This window comes from Peromyscus californicus, unplaced genomic scaffold, assembly GCF_007827085.1.
Source record: "Peromyscus californicus insignis strain IS unplaced genomic scaffold, ASM782708v3 Scaffold_24__1_contigs__length_46423439, whole genome shotgun sequence".
NCBI classification, from domain to species: domain Eukaryota; kingdom Metazoa; phylum Chordata; class Mammalia; order Rodentia; family Cricetidae; genus Peromyscus; species Peromyscus californicus.
In genome coordinates this window covers 44,344,732-44,366,720 of record NW_026294535.1, presented here as the reverse complement: position 1 = coordinate 44,366,720, position 21,989 = coordinate 44,344,732, and the positions used below count along the sequence as shown (strand labels likewise).

Below are 21,989 nucleotides of genomic sequence, written 5' to 3'. Positions count from 1 at the left end.
AGGTGGTTATAGAAATGTGTTCAGGTGGGGCTGTAGAGGTGGCTCATTGGTTAAGAGCACTGGCTGCTCTTCCAGAGGACCCAGGTTCAATTCCCAGCACCCACATGGCAGCTCACAACTGTCTGTAACTCTAGTTCCAGGGGATCTGGCACCCTCAACAGATAGACATGCAGGCAAAACACCAACACACATAGAGAATAAATAAATCATTAAAAATGCTTTAAAAAAAAAAGAAAGAAAGAAAAAGGAAAGAAAAAATGTCCAGGCAACTCTTTCAATAAGTCCACACATGCACATGGTGTACACTGTTCTTTTCCTAAGTGCTCCTTTTCCTTAGCCACACTGGTACTCAAATCTGTGTTAAAACACTTTCTTAGTAAACTCTGTTTTAAAAATAAGATGTTCATTCAATCAACATTTATCGCCAGTTCTAAACTAGAAACAGATCCTACCCAGATATCTAAATGAGTAGAGATGTGCTGCTAAAACACAGGCAAACCGGAAAGGGACACCAAGGCCGAGACAAGAACCCTACCATGTACTCAGCTACTTTATCCAACAAGTGGAACAGAGACTATATCCTTTGATTTTTATAGGGTAGCTGTCCTTGCAGAACCCAGAGCCCCATTCACGCGTGCTACACAACCACACTAGCCTGAGAAGCCATTCTTGATGCGTTGTCTGGGCTATCTCAGGCTTGCCCACCGCCCACCTGCCCTCTCCCGGCCAGGAGCTCTGCATGAGCGTGAAATAATCTGCACTCCCACTCTTGAACTGGAGCTGCTGCCACAAAACACCAGGCACTTGGCTCTGCTAATCACCAACATGCAAATCAGCCTCCACTGCAGAGAGCTGGAAAGACAAGTTTTCCTCACCCCAAAAGCCACTGTCCTCCATGACCCCGCTTCCCGTCTCCACACCCAGCTCACAGACCCAGTCATACCTGGCTGCTCTTCCTCCAGCTCCAGGCTGCCGACCAAGCCAGTGCCGTTTTCTGCCACAACTGAAGTCAGCTCCTTTTCTGCTGCCTCAGCGGGATGGATCCCATTGCCTACGTCCTGGGAAGGTGCAAAGGTCTGGATACTAGATCCCAACATTGGAGAAGTCTGTGGGGAGGTGAAAAAACTTGGGGGTCCATTGGGCATCACCTCAAAATTCTGGTCAGGAAAGGAATCATACAGCTCCTGTGAATCGAAGTTAAGCCCCATTGGACTCTGGGTACCATTGGCCCAGAACTCTTGGCTCCCAGCTCGAAGATTAGTGTTGTGACTTGGGGACGAAGGTTGTCGGCTGCCCCCAAGGATACCGTTGAGCGGGTATTGTCCCCCAGGGAACTGAGAAAGAAGGGGTGGGTCCTTGAGGTTGTTGCCAGGATTGGCAGGTGGGTACTGTGAGTAGTTCCAAAGACAGTCGTAGGCCACGTTAGGGTGATGGAGGTGTGAGGTGCTGGAGGAGTGGGGAGCAGAGTTCAAAATCCCTGAAGTAGTAGTGTGAGATACAGTAGATAAGCCATTAACATTCACATCCCCATTCAAACCTGGAGGAGAAACAGAAGAGTCAGCTATGAATATATACGCAATAATGCCACCAAACAAACCTCAAATTAACGGTGAAGGTACGAGTAAAGGACTCCTCGGCTACCTTTAGCTTTTGGGTCTCAAGGGAACACTAACCCTGGATGCTCTGTGCACAAGCTTAGCACCGCTGCTGAGACAGGTGAGTGGGGCTAGGGAGCGGCGTAGGTGTGCCACAGGGGCTGGTGGCGGCTGCGGACATTGCTGCTGCAAGCTTTCTACTGCATGAAGCTGCACACAGGCTTCCTACAATGACTTGCATTCTTTCTCACCCTCATTCCTTATGGGAATTCTCTCCTTGGAGGGCATGACTGAATTCTCCAGTCCCCGCTCCCCTTTCCTTAGTGCCTATTTGGCCCTGCAGTGGCACCAGAAGGGAGAGCCTCCACCTCACTGGCACATGCAGATCCAGCACTTTGTGCTGGGTTAAGAATAGAATTTGCAGTCACCACAGTGACAAAATCCAGCTCAGAAGGCTGGGTTGAGGCCCTCCCCAAAGGCCCAGGAGGGTGATATGGAATAGGTAAAAATCTCTGTATGGCCAGTGCTACAGAAACCAGCTCTGAAAATAGGAATCTTTGAGTTTTCAACAGACAACAATCAGGACCAAGATACTAAGGAACTTCAAGCAGGTGTCTGTGTATGGGGGAATTCTACAGCAGGTGGGTGGGTATGTGTGTGGAGCAAGTCCAATAAAATAACAGGGCTTGTATTTATCTGCACGTGCCATATATACGACAGGAGAGACAGCACAAGTCAGCCTTTTTCTACTTCTAAGCATTCTGTCTTGAAATCCAGGCAATTTAAAAAGGTAACCAACACACGACTAAAGCAGCAGGACTGTCACCAGTTTACGGGCCATCTGGGCTAGAGAGGGTTCAGTGGGGATGGGCACTGGCTCTTCTTCAAGAAGACTTGAGTTTGATTCTTAGCACCCTCATGGCAGCCAACAGTGTCTGTTAACTAGTCCCGGGGGATCGGTCCATTGCCCCAAAAGAAAACAAGGAAGCACCCTCAACCAGCAGCAGCAGCAGCAGCAGCAGCAGCACTTCCACAGAGAACAGCAAGCGTCCTAGGGAAGCACTGCGCCCCTCACCTTCTGACAAGGACGGGAGGCAGCACCAGCACTTCTGATGCGGCCCTCCCCGCTGCCCCAGCTAAAAGCACTTTACCAGAACCTCTGCCCACCTTCCTCACCCCTAGTCCCAATCCAAGCCAATTTTCTAATTCCTGAACACAGCTCCCCGAGGGCTGTCCCTGTCCCAGGCCAGGGACAGGACTGGCAAAAGGGAAGGCTAAGAGGGAAAAGCCTCTTGTTTTTTCTTATCTTTCCCAATCTAAAGTCAAGACAAAAAACAAGAAACAACAGCTTCTCCAAGTCCCTATAACTTGTTCTCAGAAATTCGATTTCTCTCTAGCAATTAGTAAGTTCTATGGATTTATTTCCTCTGTCACTACCTGCCAGGAAAGAGTTGTTGTAAGGTAGTTAGCCCAAAGCAGACCTCAACCTCCTTCTATCAACCTGATCTAAAGCGAGATGCCCATTCCCTCCCAGGTCATGTGGCCTCCACACTCACTTTTCCCTTGCTGGGGGAAGTTCATGGGAGACCCGTTAGTGTAGAGGCCCTCCCCTGAGGAAGGAGAGGGTTTCAGTCCTGAGGCAGCTGGTGCAGGAGGAAGGCCAGTAAAGTTAAAATGGTCGTTTGCCTCCATTTCTGTAGGAGGGAGAAAAGGAAAAAAAATCACGGTTAAGCAAGGTCATGTCATCGTCTAGAGGCAGTGAGTGCCCCTCCCATCCCTTTACTTACCCTTCAGCGTAGGGGTGCTGTGAGAAGGTGCAAGTTGAAAAAGAGAAGAAACTATGCCCTTAACCTGGGCAAAGACCCAACTCTAAGTCAAGCATGGTATCACACCTATAAACCCAGCACATAGGAGGCTGGGGCAAAGGATCACAGGTTTAAGGCCGAGCCTCGAGACACTGTCTAAAAACAAGTTGTTAGGTAGGCAGACAGACAGACAGAGTTCACTACCAGTCATAGAGAAAAACCGAGTTAGTGTGAAAAAACAACAATACAAGCCTAGAAGAGCCTGTCCTTGTGTTAAGTTCTGCCCTCGTAATTCCTGGCCCAGGCTACAGTCCTCTTAGACATCTGCTATTTATTTTAACATTAGGGTTAGGATCTGTGCTATTTTTTTCTAAGATTCCTTTTTTTTGAACATGTAGGTTTTGCCCACATGAATGTCTGCACACCACATATATGCATACCCCACAGAGGCCAGAAGAGGGACTGATCCCCCGGGTCTAGTTAACAGACACTGTTGGCTGCCATGAGGGTGCTAAGAATCAAACCCAAGTCTTCTAGAAGAAGAGCCAGTGCCCATCACCACTGAACTATCCAGCCCCACATTTGATATTCTTTTTCTTTTTCTTTTCACCCTGGATGTAAGGCCAGGGTCCTACTCCCAGGGTCCACAAGTTATCAAAGCCATCTTTTTAGCAGAAAGCTGTGGATGCACGGTGTTGGCAGGAATTGTATACTTGATATATATCCTGTTTCATTACTGTTTTGTTTTGACAGAATCTCTTTATGTAGTCCAAGCTGGCCTTGAACTAACTCTGAATCCTTTTCTGAGACTTCTAAGTGCTGGGATAACAGTGTCTGTCTACATATCTAGCTCAACAGTGTCCATTACTTTCTATGTATAGCCCCATACATAAAAACACTGTAATATAAAGGTTTGAAATATATACATTATATGTATGTGAAATTGTAAACTACACTGACGAAAAACCTTCTCAGTATCTACTGAATAAAACATGATATATTACTAGGAATAGTGAGAAATGAAGCCCTTGATCAAAACAGACTTAACTCTGATTGATAAAGAGTTGAGGAGGGATGAAAGCAGAATTAAGAATTATTGTAAAAGTCTGAGCGGTCAGATATTTGCAATTGCAATGTACTAGTGCACATTAACCTAATATGTGAGATTCTATTTTTTATACAAAAAAAAAAAAAAAAAAAAAAGAAAGCCCTTGAATTATGTTAACAGCTTCTGGAGGGCAGAATAATTCACACTGAAAGCTCTTCTTTTTCTTTTTCTTTTCTTTTCTTTTCTGGTTTTTTGAGATAGGGTTTCTCTGTGTAGCTTTGCACCTTTTCTGGAACTCACTCTGTAGCCCAGGCTGGCCTCGAACTCACAGAGATTCGCCTGCCTCTGCCTCCCGAGTGCTGGGATTAAAGGCTTGTGCCGCCACCACCCGCAAAAGTTTTCTTTTTTTCTTGAGACAGGTATTCTATGTAGCCCTGGCTATCCTGAAACTTGCTCTGAAGCCCAGGCTGGCCTTGAACTTAGATCCACCTGCCTCTGCACCCCCCCAACACACTGGGATTAAAGGTGGGGACCACTATGGCTGAGCTGTTTGCTTGTTTTTTGAGACAGTCTTCCAGGTAGTCTTGAGTGGCAACAACTCATAGCAACTCTCCTGCCTCAGCTTTCTGAGTATTGAGATTACAGGCATATGCTACCAAGCCCAACTCAGGAGAAGTTTTCAGTACTAATTTACCTCTCATATAGAATCCCAGCTTCATTCTAAAAGTACAGCAAGGGCTGGCAAGATAGCTCAGCAGGGAGAGGTGCTTGCAGCCAAACCTGATGACCAGAGTTCAATCCCTGGAACCCACAGTTGAAAGAGAGAACCAACTCTCAGACCGTCCCCTCCTCAACATGCCTGCTGTGGCACCTGTACACCAGCATGCATGAGTGCACACATGCATGCACCCACACACCCACACCCCTCAACACATGTTAACATTAAGTAATGATCACTTCTCAGCTTTTGGCTAAGACCAAGTGCAAATTAAGTAGCAGACTTCACACATCCATGGAAAGCCCAATCAACAGAGAAAAGAAAGACTGCTGTCTTCCAGGCCTTCCCCAGCACAGGGAAAGCCCATGCTTCAGCCCAATCAACAGAGAAAAGACTGCCGTCTTCCAGGCCTTCCCCAGCACAGGGAAAGCTCATGCTTCAAAACAGGGATCCAACAAAGAAGCAGCATGAGATGAACAATCCTGAGTAACACACACAGTAACACTAAGTCCTTGTTTTAGGCTGGGTCACTTCCAACGCTTACACCACAGAGCAAGGAGCACGCAGCAGCTCACTTTGGAGGAACACACTACCCCCCCACCCATACACACACCTGCACGGCCCTCTCTCCTCCAGTTTAGGCAATCACAGGTCACCTGGCACACAGGAAACAATAACACATCTTTCTTCCTGTGTCCTCTGGATTATACCCTAAAAGATGGGTCACGGTTCATTTTTTTCTTTCTTTTGTTGTTGAATCTATAAGGAAACTAGTGACCTTATCCTTTTTGTTACTCTGAGAAAACAGCATATGCTACTTTACAAATTACATACTGTTCACAATAAGTCGACAGTCCAAAGAAATCAGAGATGTGAAAGGAATCAAAGCTATCTGGCACCTGAGTCTGTTTCCAGACCTGCCCCAGCTCAAGGGTCATAGGAGCCATAGCCATTTCATTTCATCCCTAGGTCGGCGTAAGAAGGCAGGCTCAAATCTCAGACCTACTACTTACTGGCTTCTTTGGTTTTGGACAAATTACTTGCTGATCCTTAGTTTTGTCATTTAGAAAAATTTTATCATGCATTTCTAGGGCTTGAAGGTTAAACACGAAAATCAATCAATCAATCTGTCTACCTGTCTGTCTAAAAGCCCTTGTAGTAAATGTTATGTTTTGATTGTTTGAAATAGGGTCTCACTGTGTAGCCCCAGGTGGCTCAAAGTCTTGATTCCCCCTGCCTCAAAGCCCCAAGCCTTGGGATTGAAGGCATGTTCATAATGCCCGGCCACGTTAGCTTTTTTGTTTTTTTGTTTTTCCTTAAGACTTATTTATTACGTATATAGTGTTCTGCCTGCAGGCCAGAAGAGGGCACCAGATCTCATTACAGATGGTTGTGAGCCACCATGTGGTTGCTGGGAATTGAACTCAGCAGTGCTCTTAACCTCTCTCTGAGCCATCTCTCCAGCCCCACACCTTATTAGACAAAGAGTGAAGAGAATGTATAGCTTGTGTGTGTATGCACATATATGCAATTTTTAAAAATGGTTTTAGGGTTTCTCTGTGTAGCCCCAGCTGTCTTAGAACTCCTGTAGACCAGGCTGTCCTCAAACTCAAAGAGATCCACCTGCCTCTGCCTTCCAATTGCTGGGATCAAAGGCATGAGTTACACTCCTAACTTAAAAGTGCATACATAATACACATACACATACATACACACACACACACACACACACACACGCAAGCTTTTCGAGACAGGGTTTCTCTATGTAGTCCTGGCTGTCCTGGAACTCACTATATAAACTAGGCTGGCCTAGACTTCAAATAGATCCACCTGCCTCTACCTCCTAGTGCTGATACTAAAGGTGTGCACCACCATGCCTGGCTTTAAAAGGTATATGTTTTTAAAGCTACTCATAAGGGAGATACAAGAGAGATGATGTAGCCAGACTTAATACATACAACTTAACTTCTGATTTCAGATGTCACTGATAAATAATGGGATCACAATATAAGAATGCAAGAAAATGTCAGGTGTGTGGCATTTGCCTTGATCCCAGCCCTTAGGAGGCAGAGGCAGGTGGCTCTCTCCGAGTTTGAGGCCAGCCTGGTCTACTTAGCTAGTTCCAGGACAGCTAGGGCTACATGGTAAGACCCTAGAAAGTGCTAGGATTACAGGTGCATATATCATCATGCCAACTTGCTTCTCAGCATATAAAAAAATATTTAATGTTCTGTGCGTATGTACACCCCACACAGAGGCAGGAGCCCTCAGAGGTCAGAAGAAGAGCTGGACCCCTGAAACTGGAGTTGTGGACAGTTGTGAGCCACTATGTGGTGCTGGAGATAGAACCCAGGTCCTCTTCAATCCTGGCTTCTGAGCCATCTCTCCCGCCGTTTTTCAGCATTGTTTAATACACAGCTCCGAATTATACAAATGACCCAAGGTACAACATCGAGGCTGAGAAACACAAGTTGTACCGATCCTGCCCCACACATCTGCCGCTCTCAGTTCCTGACACGGGAGACAGTGATCTTTAAATTCCTACTAAAACACCCTCTTCCCTGCCGAAGTCATCCTCTTCCATGCAAGCTCCAAATGGCAAACACACATTGAAGGATGCCCTCTTATCTGGCCTATTCGACAACCTTCTCTGGGAACTCTGATTCAGACAAACTATAACGTGTTCTGACCAAGGCTCAGTCTCTTTCAAAATGTCCTTTCTTTAACCCCCATTTCAAACCAGAATTCTCAGTGAGGTAGAAGAAGGTGATGAAATTTTACACTGAGGTAGGAAGGCACTACTCAAAGAAAACTGCCATGTCCAGGCAGGTTCTCCAACATCGCCTGGATGTTAAGTTCCACCATTACTGTTTCCAGGTTTTAATTTAATACTTAGTAGAGAAAAGAGCCAAATGAAGTACTTGTTGAATACATATGGCTTAGGGTTTTTGTTATTGTCACTATGAGCTTAGTGTAAGCTTGTTCTTATTTTCAGAGAATTAAATTCAGTTTTTTTTCTTTTTTTCTTTTTCTTTTCTTTTTTTTTTTGAGACAGGGTCTCTTCTACATAGCCTTAGCTGTCTTGGAACTTACTTTGTAGAACGTGCTGGCCTCAAACTCAGAGATCCATCTGCTTCTGCATCCCAAGTGCTGGGATTAAAGGTATGAACCATCATGCCCAGCTAGTTTTTCAGACATAAGATTTTATACTTTTAATATCTGCATGCCTGGTGCCCATGGAGGTCAGCAGAGGACACCAGACACCCTGGAGCTGAAGTTAAGGATGGTTTTCAACCACTGTGTAGGTGCTGGGATGGAACCCAGGTCCTCTGCAAGTGAATGCAGGTGCCTGAAGAGACCAGAGTTGTTGGATTACATAGGCTGCTGTGAACTGCCTGAAGAGGGTGCTGGAAACCGAGCTCTGGTCCTCTGCAAGAGCAGCATGCATCCAAATCTCTCCAGTCCCTCCCTCTTTTTTTTTTTTTTTAATTAGTTTTTTGAGACTGGGTCTCTCTATGTAGCCTTGACTGGAGTGGAACTCACTATGGCTAGCCTCAGAGATCTGCATCCCTCTGCCTGTGAGTGCTAGGATTAAAGGCAGGCACTACCAAACCCAGCCCCCACTTTTCTTTATGTATGAATATACATATATATATATTATATATATATGTATGTTCATATATGTGCCAGTGCTTATGTGTGTCCATATGCATGTGGACCAGAGTACAACTTCAGAAACTCCATCCATCTCCTTTGAGTCCCTCAATGGCCTGAAGTATACCAATTAGGCTAGACTGGTTGGTCAGTGAGCCCTAGGGAATCTTCCAGTTTCTGCCTTCCCAGTGCTAGAATTACAATCACACACTACTGGGCCTGCCTGACATTTTACTTGGGTTCTAGGGATCAAACTCAAGTCCTCAGTCAGACTTGGGTAGGCTCAAGTCTTTCATCCAGTACAAAGTCATAGCAGAGGCAGGTGGGGTTCTAAGTTGAAGGTCAGTTTGGTCTATGTTTCATAGAGTTCCAAGCCAGCCAGGGCTACACAGCAAGATCCTCCCTTTAAAAAAGAAAAAAAATCCTAGAGGGGGAAGGTCCTAATCTCTTGACTTCTCCTTTCCTACAGTGCTGTACACTAAATCCAAAGCTTTGTATGTATATACTAGGCAAGCTATACCACCCTTAGCAGACTTGGCTAGCTATCCCTTGTACAATTAAGGTAAAAGAATAGAGAAGTAGCCGGGCGGTGTTGGCACACGCCTTTAATCCCAGCACTTGGGAGGCAGAGCCAGGTGGATCTCTGAGTTCGAGGCCAGCCTGGTCTACAGAGTGAGTTCCAGGACAGCCACCAAAACTACACAGAGAAACCCTGTCTCGAAAAACCAAAAAAAAAGACAGAAAAAAGAAAGAAAAAAGAAAAGAGAAGTACTGACAATGTTAAAAAGTCAAATAGTCAAATAAACTTAATTCTAAATTTAATGTTCCAAACAGACTTAATTTATTAAAGACTGGAACTGTACCTCTGTTGGTAGAGTGGTTGCCTAGCATGCACAAAGCCCTGGATTCTATTCCTAACACCTATAAACTAGCATGGAGGTACACACATATCTCAGCAAGAAGCTCAGAAGTTCAAGGTCATCTGTGGATATATTCAAAAGCAGTCTGGATTACATAAGAACAATTATTACTCTTTTAGTGTGAACTAAAGGAATCATATCACAACCTGGTTTTCTGCCACCGTTCTTAGTCACTTCGCTGTCAAGAACCAGTCTCAGGTCGTTTCCTGGTGAATACACTTCCCTACCGTGCACCAAGTCCTGCACCACAAGACACTACAAAACTGTCCCCGGGGCTGGAGAGACGGCCCAGAAGTAAGAGTGTTGTTTCACTTGTGGAAGACCTAGGTTCAGTTCCCAGCACCTTGCAGTCCTCAACCACCTGTAACTTCACCTCCAGAGGACCTGTGCCTTCTGGCCTCCACAGGCACCTGCACTCATGTACACATACCCACAAACACATGTATGTTCAAATACATCTTTTTCTAGGAAAGGTCTCTTGAGGGGCTGGAGAGACCACTCAGAAGCTAAAGAGCACCGCTGCTCTTCGAGAGCACCCACGTGGCAGCTCACAACCATCTGCAACTCCAGCTCCAGCAGAACCAGGCATGAATATAGCATGCACATACAAAAAAAGAGCAATCAATACACGAATAAACATTAATTGTTTTTAATTATCTTGATTCCCCAGGATTTCAAGAAAAGAAAATTACAGTTGGAACTGGATCTGGTTGTATATCCTGTAATCTTAACTAGCTACTCAGACTGAAGCACAAGGATCCCAAATTCAAGGACTGCCTACTTGGGCTACAGGAGTTCAAAGCCAGTCCAAGCTGGCTGTAATGGGGAGCAGGCCTTTAATCCCAGCACCCATCATAGCAAAGGCAGGTGGAGCTCTGTGAGTTGAAAGCCAGGCTGGCAACTGTGAGGTCCTAAGCTATCACCCTAGCCCAAGACAGACTATTCTAGGTGGGGAAGGGCTCCAATCTCTTGACTTCTCCTTTCCTACAGTGCTGAGGACTAAACCCAAGGCCTTGTACACACTAGGCACACTTACCTTAACAGAGGCAGAGGTAAGCAGAGCTCTCTGAGTTCAAGGTCACCCTGGTCTACACTGAGTTTCAGGGCAGCCAGGGCAACACAGACAGACCCTGTCTCACTTAAAAAAAAAAAAAAAAAGCAGGCCTGAGCTGTATAATGAGATCTTATTGCAAAATCATGGGGAAAAACGGGGGTGGAGTGGGGGAGAGAAAAAGGAAAAACCCAGAAAATCCCTCTATGTCACGTTACTGTCTCACTTTACACATCACACACGAGATCAAACACTACACAAATTAGTAACTTTTACATCACTCTAACAGTCTAAGAATAGAGCAGTTTGGCTTAATTTCTTCAAAGGTGATTCCAGAATGCGGAGGCTTCCAAATGAACCTCTCAGTCTTCTAAGGGTCAGCCAATCTAATTCTCTACATACCACCCGTTTGTCTCTTCAGGTAGAGACTTAGAAAATAGAACACAGGCTGGGTGGCAACGGCCCACACCTTTAATCCCTGCGCTCAGGGAGGCAGAGGCAGGCCGTTTTCTGAGCTTGAGGCCAGCCTGATCTACAGAGTGAGTTCCAGGACAGTCAGGGCTACCCTGTCTCTGAAAAACAAAAAACAAACAAAAAACCTAAAAGCATGTGGGATAAGGTGGTGGTACACTGAGCACTGAGGCAGAGGTAGTCAGACCACTGTGAGTTCAAGGCCAGACAAGGACATACAGAGATCTTTTAAAAATCCAGCCGGGCGGTGGTGGTGCACGCCTTTAATCCCAGCACTCGGGAGGCAGAGGCAGGTGGATCTCTGTGAGTTCGAGGCCAGCCTGGTCTCCAAAGTGAGTTCCAGGAAAGACGCAAAGCTGCACAGAGAAACCCTGTCTCGAAAAACCAAAAAAAAAAAAAAAAAAAAAAAAAAAAAAAAATTCCAAACATATCCAGGCAGTGGTGGTGCATGCCTTAAACCCAGCACCTGGGAGGAAGAGGCAGGCAGAGGCCAACCTGCTCTACAGTGTCAGTTCCAGGACAGCTAGGGCTACACAGTGACACCCTGTCTCCAAAAGCCAAAATCAAAAAAAAAAAAAAAAAAAAAAGAAGAAAACCCAAAAATAAATAAGTAAAAGGGGGAAGGTGTCTTAGGCATATAGCCTAATGTGTCTAAAGTCCTGGTTTTTACCCCCTCACCCCAGTACCACAAAAACAAAAAGAAGGAAAAGAGAAGAAAACTACTCCCTAAACCTCCTGACAAAAAGTGACCAGTCACTATTAAGAAATATATTCTGGGGCTGGAGAGATGGCTCAGAGGTTAAGAGCACTGCTTGTTCTTCCAAAGGTCCTGAGTTCAATTCCCAGCAACCACATGGTGGCTCACAACCATCTGTAATGAGATCTGGTGCCCTCTTCTGGCCTGCAAGCATACATGCAGGCAGAACACTGTATACATAATAAATAAATAAATCTTTTAAAAAAAAAAAAAAAAAAAAAAAGAAATATATTCTGGCCGGGTGGTGGTGGCGGCAGCGGCGGCGGCGGCGGCGGCGATGACGATTCATGCCTTTAATCACAGCACTTGGGAGGCAGAGCCAGGCTGATCTCTGCGAGTTCGAGGCCAGCCTGGTCTACAAAGCAAATTCCAGGACAGGGTTTAGAGCTACACAGAGAAACCCTGTCTGGGGGAGGAAAAAAAAAAAGACCAGAAGAGATATAAAGAAAGGGAGGAGAGTAAATTTACTTCTGACAGGAAAATGAATCCGTTTTACAAGAAAGTTATCAAAGCTTAACTATGAAGTCACTTTGGATTGGAGTGGAAGGGTTACTGTGGAACTCATGGTTCAAGAGTCCTTTTACTACTAAATTCTTTGTTTTTCCAGACGGAGTTTCTCTGTACAGCCCTTGGCTGTCCTCGAACTCACAGACTTGCATTCTGCCTTCCAAGTGCTGGGGGATTAAAGGCGTGCACCACCACCGCCCGGGAGTTACTACTGAACTCTTCCTTCCAGGCCTCTTCCATCTTTTAACCCCAACAAGGAAAATTTACTTTTCTTTTCTGCCAGTTCCCAATTTAAGTAAGTGAAGGCTGAACAGGATAAGTTAAAAATCAATCAATATGGAGCTGGTGAGGAGACTCAGTGGTTAAAAGCATTTGCTAGCAAACCCTACAGCCCACATGGTAGGGTAGTTGTCCTCTGATCTCCACCCACACCCTGTGGCAAACACAACTACAACAAATAAATGTACCTTTTAAAAACTAAAATGATAATTAAAGCATCACATGCCTGAGACCTTGAGTTAAATTCCCAGCACACACACAAAAGACATCGGATATCACCTAGATGCCTGATACCATCTAGCTCAAAAGACAAGTCAAAGGAACCCCAGTCTACATCAGGGAGGCAATGAATCAGGGAGATAAGGACACCACACTTTTTTAAAATCGGTTCCAGATCATCAAGCACCCCAGGAAGAGCAATGATCCAATCCTACTTGTAAGGAGACCATTTTCACAAAAATCACATATGCCTGCTCTATCCCAGATCTTTGATCTATGGATTCATATGCTGTTGGCAAGTTTCTGATTAAAAAAAAAAAAAATCATGATTTCAATGACAGGTGCATGCAGTTTTCAGGGCAGTTCAAATAATCTTATTTCAATTCTAAATAAATATTTAAACTCTTGTCCCTAACGAAACCCAAATGGCAACAAAATGGGATCTGGCCAGGCACGGGGCACACAACTAATCTTAGCATTTGGGAGACAGAGGCCTTTCATCCCAGCACTCAGGAGGCTGAGGTAGGCAGATCTCTGAGAGTTTGAGGCCAGCCTGATCTACTTAGGGAGATCCAGGACAACCGGGCTACAATGATACCCTGTCTTAAAAAACAAACAACAACAACAACAAAAAACCCCAAACAACAAAATAATAATAAAAATAAAAATAGTTTAAAAAAAATCTCACAGGGTGGAGGTGGTGGTGCACTCCTTTAATCCCAGCACTTGGGAGGCTCAGGCAGGTGGAGCTCTGTGAGTTGGAGGCCAGCCTGGTTCCAGAAGAGCTGGTTCCAGGGCAGAAACAGACAGACAGAGCGGGGAGGGGATGGCTCAGCGGTTAGAGCAGTGGCTGCTATTTCAGAGGACAGGAGTTCAGTTAGTTCAGAGCACTCACATGACAGCTCAACCATCGTTTAATCCCAGTTCCAGGGGATCCAAAGCCCTCTTCAGGTCTCTATGGGCACCAGGCACACCCATGGTGCACAGATATACATGTGGGCAAAACACCCATACACACAAAGTAGAACAATTAAAAAAAAGTTTTTTAAAGGGAAAAGAAAATGTGGGCACAGGCACAGCTATACACAAGGGGAAAGAATTCCCACATTTCAAGAAATGTTCTTTTACAGACAGAAGAGTTAAATCATGATAGCAAATTCCCCTATTAGTTCTGTAGAAGGTAAAACTTCCAGGAATCCAAGTCAACGAATAGGTTTCCCTGCAGGACTAGGCTAGAATCATCACTAAGGAACAAGCTTATAGCTCTCATTTATAATCAGTCCCCATCCCTACATACGAATCATAAAACATACACCGTCCCCATTTCCTCTCTTCCACCTGGGCCGTCTTTCCACAAGCTTACTTGCTCAGACGCTCTGCGATAAAGAAACTGTCACACTTAAAAACATTAAGCAGGATTAAGAAGCCACTCTCTTTCCATAAAGATCCCAAGTCGTCTTGGCAGCTTTCGAAGCTGAATCTGCACCACTTGTAATGAACGTACAGCTGGTGAAAACGGAGTCTGAGAGCTTGGGGCGGGGGAGGGGGCGTCCAGGAGAGACCCAGTCTACAAAGGAGGGCCACCTACAGCTGACTACTGGGTGACGAATGAACGTTACAGGGAGAAGTCTAACGAAAGGTCTCTCGGGCCACACGTTCGGCATGATCCAAGCTTGCCCACAGGGCCTCAGAAAATGAAACCAAATCAGATTAAAATGGACATTTCAAAACAACAAGAGACGCAGCGGCATCGAACGCACAGCTGCCATTTCCCGGCCACTTCCTGCGGGAGGCTGGGGGAGGGGCGGCCCGGGTACAGATGGAGGTGGTGGAGGCGATCCCCCCACCACTCCCCGAAGGGGGCAAATCCCCGGCGCCGGTGAGCGCCACAAAGGACGCCCGCTCTTGGCATTGACTCCTGGAAGTCGGGAACGCCGGGGGCGAGCGATGATGAGAGAGCATCCTTTCCGCCGCGGACACGGGGATCCCCTTCACCGAGGGTGTCCCCGGGAAGGACTCCCTCTTTATTCTCCGCCTGGCTCGAGCCCGGGCGCCCCGAGAGTCTCCGGAGCAGCGGGCTCGCCCGGGGCTCCCGGCCCCAGCCTCGCCGGCACCGTCAGAACCGGACCTGCGGCTGCGGGAGCCGCTCCGACGCTGGAAACCGCTCCCGCCTCCCTCCGCCCCGCACACGCCTCCCGTCATCCCACCCGGGGGAGCCCCGAGTCCCGCCCGGCACGCGGGCAAGCCCCGCCGCCGCCGCCGCCGCCGCCCCGGAGGTGGAGCCCCTCCCGGCGGGGAGAAGCCCCGCAGCCCCGGAGCGGCGGCGCCCCAGGGACGCCCGGCGCCCCGCTCCCGGGCCGGCCACACACCCTACCGACCTGAGGCGACGGCGTCCAGCCGGCGGGGGCTCGCTCCTCCCCGGGGGGGCAGGCGGGTCACATGGCCGCGCTCCGGGCGCCGGCAGGGGAGAGACGCCCGCGGGGAGCGGGGAGCGGGGCCCGGGCGGGGAGCGGGGCCCGGGCGGGGAGGCGGCCGCGGCTCAACCGCGGGGCCCGAGCGCAGCCAACATGGCCGGCGGGGGAGGAGGGAGCCGGAGGGGGCGGGGAGCCGCGGCCGCCGGGGCCGCCCACCCAGGCCGCGGCCGCCGGGTCCTAGTGCCCGCCGGCCCGCGCGCAGACCCGGAGCTGGGTCCTAGCGCCGCTCCGAGTCCCAGACCGCAGGTCCCCTGCCTGCTTCACGGAGGGCAAGCTGTAGTCTTGCTTCACCCAGGTCAAACCGAAAGGCGAGCCATGCCCCAGGGTTAACCTCAACGGCTAGAGCACATTTCTGGGGCCGAAGGCAGATGATGCTTTTCTAACTGTGAGGGATGCCTGGAGGATAATTTCGGGACTATTTCCTCAGCGGGGTAGTGAAAAAGTGGGGGTTGATAGTCGGGGAGCGTGTTACACCAGGTAAAGGGATGAAGAAGTCCACTCACCTCTGTTCTGTAGGGACAACCTGGTCCTGCCCGGATCACCACTTTGCTGGTGACATCTGCAAGGCCTTGGACGTCGGAGAGATTCCTGCATGTGGAGAAAGAAGACTCGGCGTTGAGTCTAAATGTGGCCAAAGGGTAGAAGATAAACAGTAAACTATCCAACAAACAAAATGCCCCAAATGTTTCCTGTTCCCATACTTTTGGGGGGGGGGCGTTGGGGGTTTCGAGACAGGGTTTCTCCGTGTAGCTTTTGGAACCTATCCTGGAACTCGCTCTGTAGACCAGGCTGGCCTTGAACTCACAGAGATCCGCCTGCCTCTGCTTCCGGAGTGCTCGGATTAAAGGTGTGCGCCACCACCGCCCAGCTTCCTGTACTTTTTCTAACAAGGCTATATAGCTGTGGGGAACTGGAAAATAAAATCAAGCAAGGAATTAGAGTTTGGCCTTCACCTAAATGTGTATTGCCGGGAACCAAGACGGGAAACAGTGTCATATGATGTTACAGCTTATTGATTTTTTTTTTTTTAAAGACAGGGTTTCTCTGTGAAGCCCTGGCTATCCTGGAGCTCACCCTGTAGAACAGGCTGGCCTCAAACTCACAGAGATTCACCTGCCTCTGCCTCTAGAGTGCTGGGATTAAAGGCATGCAGCACCACCACCCGACACTTACTGATTTTTTTTTTTTAATTCAAACTTCTCATTCGTGAGATGAAGAAATTGAGAGCCACAGTGACTCACGGACTTGCTCAAGGTCATACATTAGATATAATATGGCTAGTAAAGAAACTTCATTCACTTTCCTTACAATTCAATACTTTTCTGGCTTCATGAATCCCATTCAACTCAATGAGATGTAATTCTAGAACATAAACAATTGCTTAAACTATGCAAAGCTAAGTCTGAATACCTCGGAAGAGCAACAGACAGAAAAAGGATAATGAAATTCTGGCTGATGGGGAAGTGTCAAAAATACCATTTCCTTTTGGGGGATGCTAAGAGATTGGATAGCTGGCAGTGGACAGAATATAGTAGAGCCAAATCCAGCAGTCTAAATTGGATTTCCTTACTCCAGAGGGGGATTCTGAGCGTGGGAGACATATCCCACCCATCATTTCAAATTGTTCGGAAAGGAATCAGAACGAAGATCTTTTTAGAAAAGCCTGCCAACAATGTGGGCCAGCAGAGGCTAAGGGGGTTCCTGTCCCCAAATGAGGTAAGTAAAATACTGAGAGGCGGAGGAGACAGGGAGAAACAAAATCTTTCTCTCGTCCCTGTCCAAATGGGTTTATAAAGTCGGTCACGGTGGCCCACGCCTGTAATTCCCACACTGGAGAGATGGGAGGATCGCCATGAGCTCAAGGCCGGCTTGGTCTCCATATCGAGTTCCAGGCTAGCCAGGACTACACGGTGAAACTTTGTCTGGAAAAACCAAAAGGAGATTTATAGGTCACCTAGGGGGGATACACCTCACCCCTCCGACAGCCCACGAACCTCAAAGCCCTAACTAGAGGCCACGCTCAAGGGAAGGGAGTTCTTCCTTCTGGAGAAAGCAGAAGTAAACTTATGCTAAGGAATGCTAGCCCCAAAATAAAAAAAAATTATATATATATATATTATATATATATATATATATATATAATACATATATAATTTTTTTAAAAAAGGGTTACGTTGGAACTGGCACCTGAGGACAGGAGGGGAGGAGGCAGGTGCACAGGAGAGCTGGTATCCCTTTTTTCCTCCTCTTCCTTTTCCAGGGCAGCTGAGAGAATCTTCCTACCTCCCACCACCGGGCTAACCAGTCCGAGACCGGGCAGGCAGGGGAGGAGCCTTGGCCAGTCAGACGTCCGTGACCACGCCCCTTCGCCTCACCACCACACACCCACACACACCCACTGCTGGCTCCGGAAGAGCCGGTTACTCCTGTGCCCCGCTGTCCCCACCCCTTCCGAGCCCCAGGCCTAGTCTCCTGGGCAACCTCTAGGCCCTGACCCAGCCCCGAGCCAGGAAAGAAAGGTGTACGCTGGACGACCACCGGGACCTCGAAGAGAAAGACAGGGCATGATGCATTTCCCCATCTGGTCCAGGAGGGCTGCGATCACCTTCAACCCCCAATACAATCCTCCTTTATCCCATCTAATCTGGGATCTTTCCTGCTCTCTGAAGGGTAAGGGTGGGCTGGGAATATGCCCCAAAGCCAAGTGTTCACTTTTTTTGCCAGACGCCACGACATGCAGCACTTGTGACCCCCTCCCCACGCCAACTCCAGACAACCGAGGGCAGACTGACCCCAGATGTCCCCGAACACTTCTCAACCCGGTAAAACGCAGCTGGTTGGACAAGCCTCCCCTTGAGAGGCTTCTAAAAAAGAGAGAGGGGCCGACGGTCATTTCATCAGCAACTTGAGAGAAGAGCGGGGAATAGACTGAACCTCCGCCCAAAACAAGCCCGAGGATGAGAAATGAAAGGCGGGGAGTGTGTGTGTGGGGGGTTAGCACCTGCTTCCCCTTTCTCACGCTCTCCGTGTTCCTGCTGCACCTCTCTAACTCTGGGTCAGCTGCCCTGGTGCCAGCCATGCCGGAGGAGCCAGATGGCCGGGGCTGTGGGAGCCGAGGTGGTGCACAGCCTTCCCCTCCCAGACACTCCTGGCATCCAACCCCAAGCACCACGGGCTCACCCCCATCACTCACACGCGCGCGCGCACACATACACACACACACACACACGCACACAGACACACACACACGCACGCAGACACACACACACACACACACACGGACGCACAGACACACACACACACACACACACACACACACGCGCGCGCGCACGCACGCACACTATGCCCTCCCAGCACCCTGGGTCGTGACTCAGGATAGCACAAGAAATCCCGACACCCATCCCTCTAACTCTGGAGGCGGGGGCTGCAGGGAAGGAGCCTGGGGCTCGGCGGGACTTGGCGCAGGGAGTCCTCCCGGTGGAAGGCAGGATAATTATAAAGACCTCCCACTCGCTGGCTGACCGATAACGGTAGCGACTGCTCTCGGCCCTGCAGCTGTCTTCGCACTGGTCCCCTTCGCCACCCCGGTTCGGACCAGACGATCCCGATGTATGTTGGCGAGGCCAGACTCTCTCCTAACGAACCAAGAGGACTAGAACCCCTGCCCTTCTCCAAGTGGGCCTGTGCCCCTCAGATAGAGTCCTGTCCCCAGGTTTCCCAGTGGGCAGCTCCACGGTGGGACTGAAGACAGCAACGGCTCTTTTTTTTTTTTTTTAATTTTTTTTCCTGGAGTCATCTAAAATGGAGAAGATCGGGTTTCCTCCTTTGCCTTCCCGGGCACCCGAAATCCCTTAGAGACTGCGCCCCAGTCCATTCCGCCAGCCGCCGCGGCCCAGCATCCCCGGGTCCCCGCAGCGCAGCGCCGCTCGCTGCCCCCGCCGCCGCCGCCGCCGCCGGGCCGAGGGGAGGGGCCAGCTCCAGCCCCGGCCGAGCGCCCTTCCCACCGGCATCAGGGGGCGGTGCGGAGGTCCGACCCCAAACTCCGGGAGGGAAGCGGCGTTAGGTGGGGACTTGATGGAACTTGAAGGGCGAGCCCATCCCGGCGGGCGGGCGGACGGACGGACGGACGGAGGCTGCCTGCCGTGCGCCTCGTCCCTCCCCGCCCTGACGACGACACGAGTGGCTGGGGCGGCGGTTATGCCCCCTCCCGCTGGGGTTAGGATGGCGTGGGAAAAGCCGCCGGCTCCCGAGCCGGGGGAGGCGAAACCCAGACCGCGGGGAACCGCTGGGGCGAGCCGGGCGCGGCGGGGGAGGGGGCGACGCGGGGCCGGCGTAGGGAGAGGAGGGGCTCCCTCCCGGGAGAGGCGTGCGAGGCATCGCGGTCACCCACCGAGGACGGGGGAGGAACGGGCGAGGCGACGGTGCGGGGGAGAGAGAGAGGAAGGGCAGCCGGCGCAGGGAAGGTCAGACCCCGGATCCCACGGGAGGAGGAGGCGGCGGCGGCGGCGGGGACGCCCTGCCCCGGACTCCCTCCGGGCCTGGAGGTGGATGCCGGGCCTCACCTGGAGCAGGGCCGGGCCGGGCCGGACGGCGGCGGCGGCGGCGGCGCAGGTGGCGGAGCCGGGCGGCGGCGCCTCCTCCTCCCGCAGCCCGAGGCCGGCGGCGGCGGCGGCGGCGGCGGCGGCGGAGGGGGGGGGAGGTGGCGCTTAAAGGGGCAGGAGCTAGCCGGGTGCGGACGGGCGCTCGGGGACGGCTGTCGCGAAGGCTCCGCGGGGGGAGGGGAGGGGAGGGCGGGTGGCGTCTCCAGAGGGGCCAGAACCGGGGAGAGAGGATCCCAGATGCAGGGGAAGACCGAAACTTGTGCGACGCAGCTGGGCGCGGTGGTGGGTCTGGACCGGAGGGCTCGGGAGGTCTCCTCTCTCTCCCGGCGGGCGCTCTCGGGGCGCCAGCGCGGACTTACTCGGGGAGCCCGAGAGGGATCGCAAGGCCGAGCGTGTCGGGGTCACACGCACAGCGCCCTGCTAGGTAAACACGCTTCTTCCGGGCCCGATCCGTCCGTGCTACAGCTGTGGAGACTCCGGAATCAGGAAGCCACAAAGGCGAAAGAACACCCTCCCTGTCCCCACCGCTCTGGGTACGGTGGAGGCCGTCCCCAACGGCGCAGGGAGGCTGTGCAGGACTGTGAGAATCGGCTTTAGTCATTGCTCGGTTTGGCCCGGGCCACCACCAGCAGCAGCAGCAGCAGCAGCAGCAGCCACCACCACCACCCTTGCAGCAACCTCTGGGGCAACAGGAAGCAGCTGCTCAGGGCAGCCCCGACCTGGTGGTGGGTTAAAACGGGGGAGGAGGAAAGACAGGACTTGAAAGGCCCGAGAGAAACTAGGGGGAGCGGAAGCATCTCTAGCAGGACCAGGAGTGGACTTAGCAATGAATTTTGTAAAATACGACTCGAATCTCAGGAGTTTAAATGGGGGTGAGGGGGCGCCTCATGGGGGAGGAAGGACGCTCTAGCCTAAGATACAGCCCCAAGCTCTTCCTGAGAGCTGTTGGCCGACGCTGGGATCTCATTTCCAGAAGCTCACCAGCTGAGCCCTGTGTACCCCCACAGTCCATTTCCTCTCCTTCACCCCCAAAAGAGCAAAGGTTAGGCCCCTCCCCTGCTGAGTCAGCCGGGGAGGGAGCTCGGCATCCCTCAGGCCTTTCCCAGGGGCGGCTGTCCGACTTACCCATGTCAGGCTGGCAGGACTCCGGATTAGGACCCAGCTTCTCACCGTCCTTGAGTCTCGCTTCAGTTGAAGGCTGGAGTTAGGTCCTCCCCAGCTGTGAGCTGGGAACTCGAAAAAACAAAAAAGCCAATGTATGCTTCCTGCGAAGCACAGAGTCTGAACTGCTGTAGGGTGATGTCCCTGTATGACAGACTGGGGTGGGAGGGAGGAGAGAAGGGCGGGGCTTTCACTGGGTGGAGAGAGGGAGGAGGCGAGGACAGGGCCGACCGGGGGAAATATGGAGGAAGGTTAGAACTATGTTATCACTCAGCCTGGTGGAAGAGGATAGTGAAGGGAGAAGGAAACAGTTGCAGCTAACGAGAGGGTAAAGGTTCTCGATAAATGCTGGAGGACAGGAACACCGGCATGCCAATGACCTTTAGTTTCCAAGCCTGTATTTGGGTGACAAAGCAGAGACCTGTACCCTTAGGGTCTGGAGGAGTCAGGATCTGGAGGCGGCGTCCCCACCTTCATAACCACCTTTCCCCCAACCCGAGCGTCTACCAAACACAAACAACTCTGGGGCGCCACCTCCTGTCCAGATCTCGACACGGGCGGCACTGGAGTCAAGGACGTCATAGACGGATCGGAGGAGGCTCTCCTAGAGCCCTTCCTCAACCGTTCAGGCCACAGGGGACTCGGAACTGGAGTTCAGCTGACTCTGCCCGGCTTCTGTCCTATGTGGACAACCTTGCCAGGTGGAGCTTATGGATGTAGGCTCCTCCT

At 50.4% G+C, this 21,989-nt stretch overlaps 1 protein-coding gene across 6 annotated transcripts in view; it reads right to left on the bottom strand.

Annotated features, from left to right (window-relative positions):
- The window catches only part of Baz2a (bromodomain adjacent to zinc finger domain 2A), a 36,288-nt gene extending 14,854 nt beyond the window's left edge, over nt 1–21,434 (bottom strand). Inside the window, exons 1-4 of one of the 6 annotated variants that reach the window (XM_052753619.1) lie at nt 21,225–21,434; nt 16,002–16,086; nt 3,152–3,289; nt 944–1,537 (exon numbers count right to left, since the gene is read on the bottom strand). In XM_052753619.1, the coding sequence (XP_052609579.1) occupies nt 944–1,537; nt 3,152–3,287 (730 nt within the window). In that variant the 5' untranslated portion in view covers nt 3,288–3,289; nt 16,002–16,086; nt 21,225–21,434. Of the gene's footprint in view, nt 1–943; nt 1,538–3,151; nt 3,290–3,382; nt 4,507–15,402; nt 15,551–16,001; nt 16,087–20,060; nt 20,138–21,224 lie in introns of those variants that run through there. The other 5 variants (XM_052753615.1, XM_052753621.1, XM_052753616.1 and 2 more) reach the window with 5 other exon arrangements.
- Between the last annotated feature and the right edge of the window lie 555 nt (nt 21,435–21,989).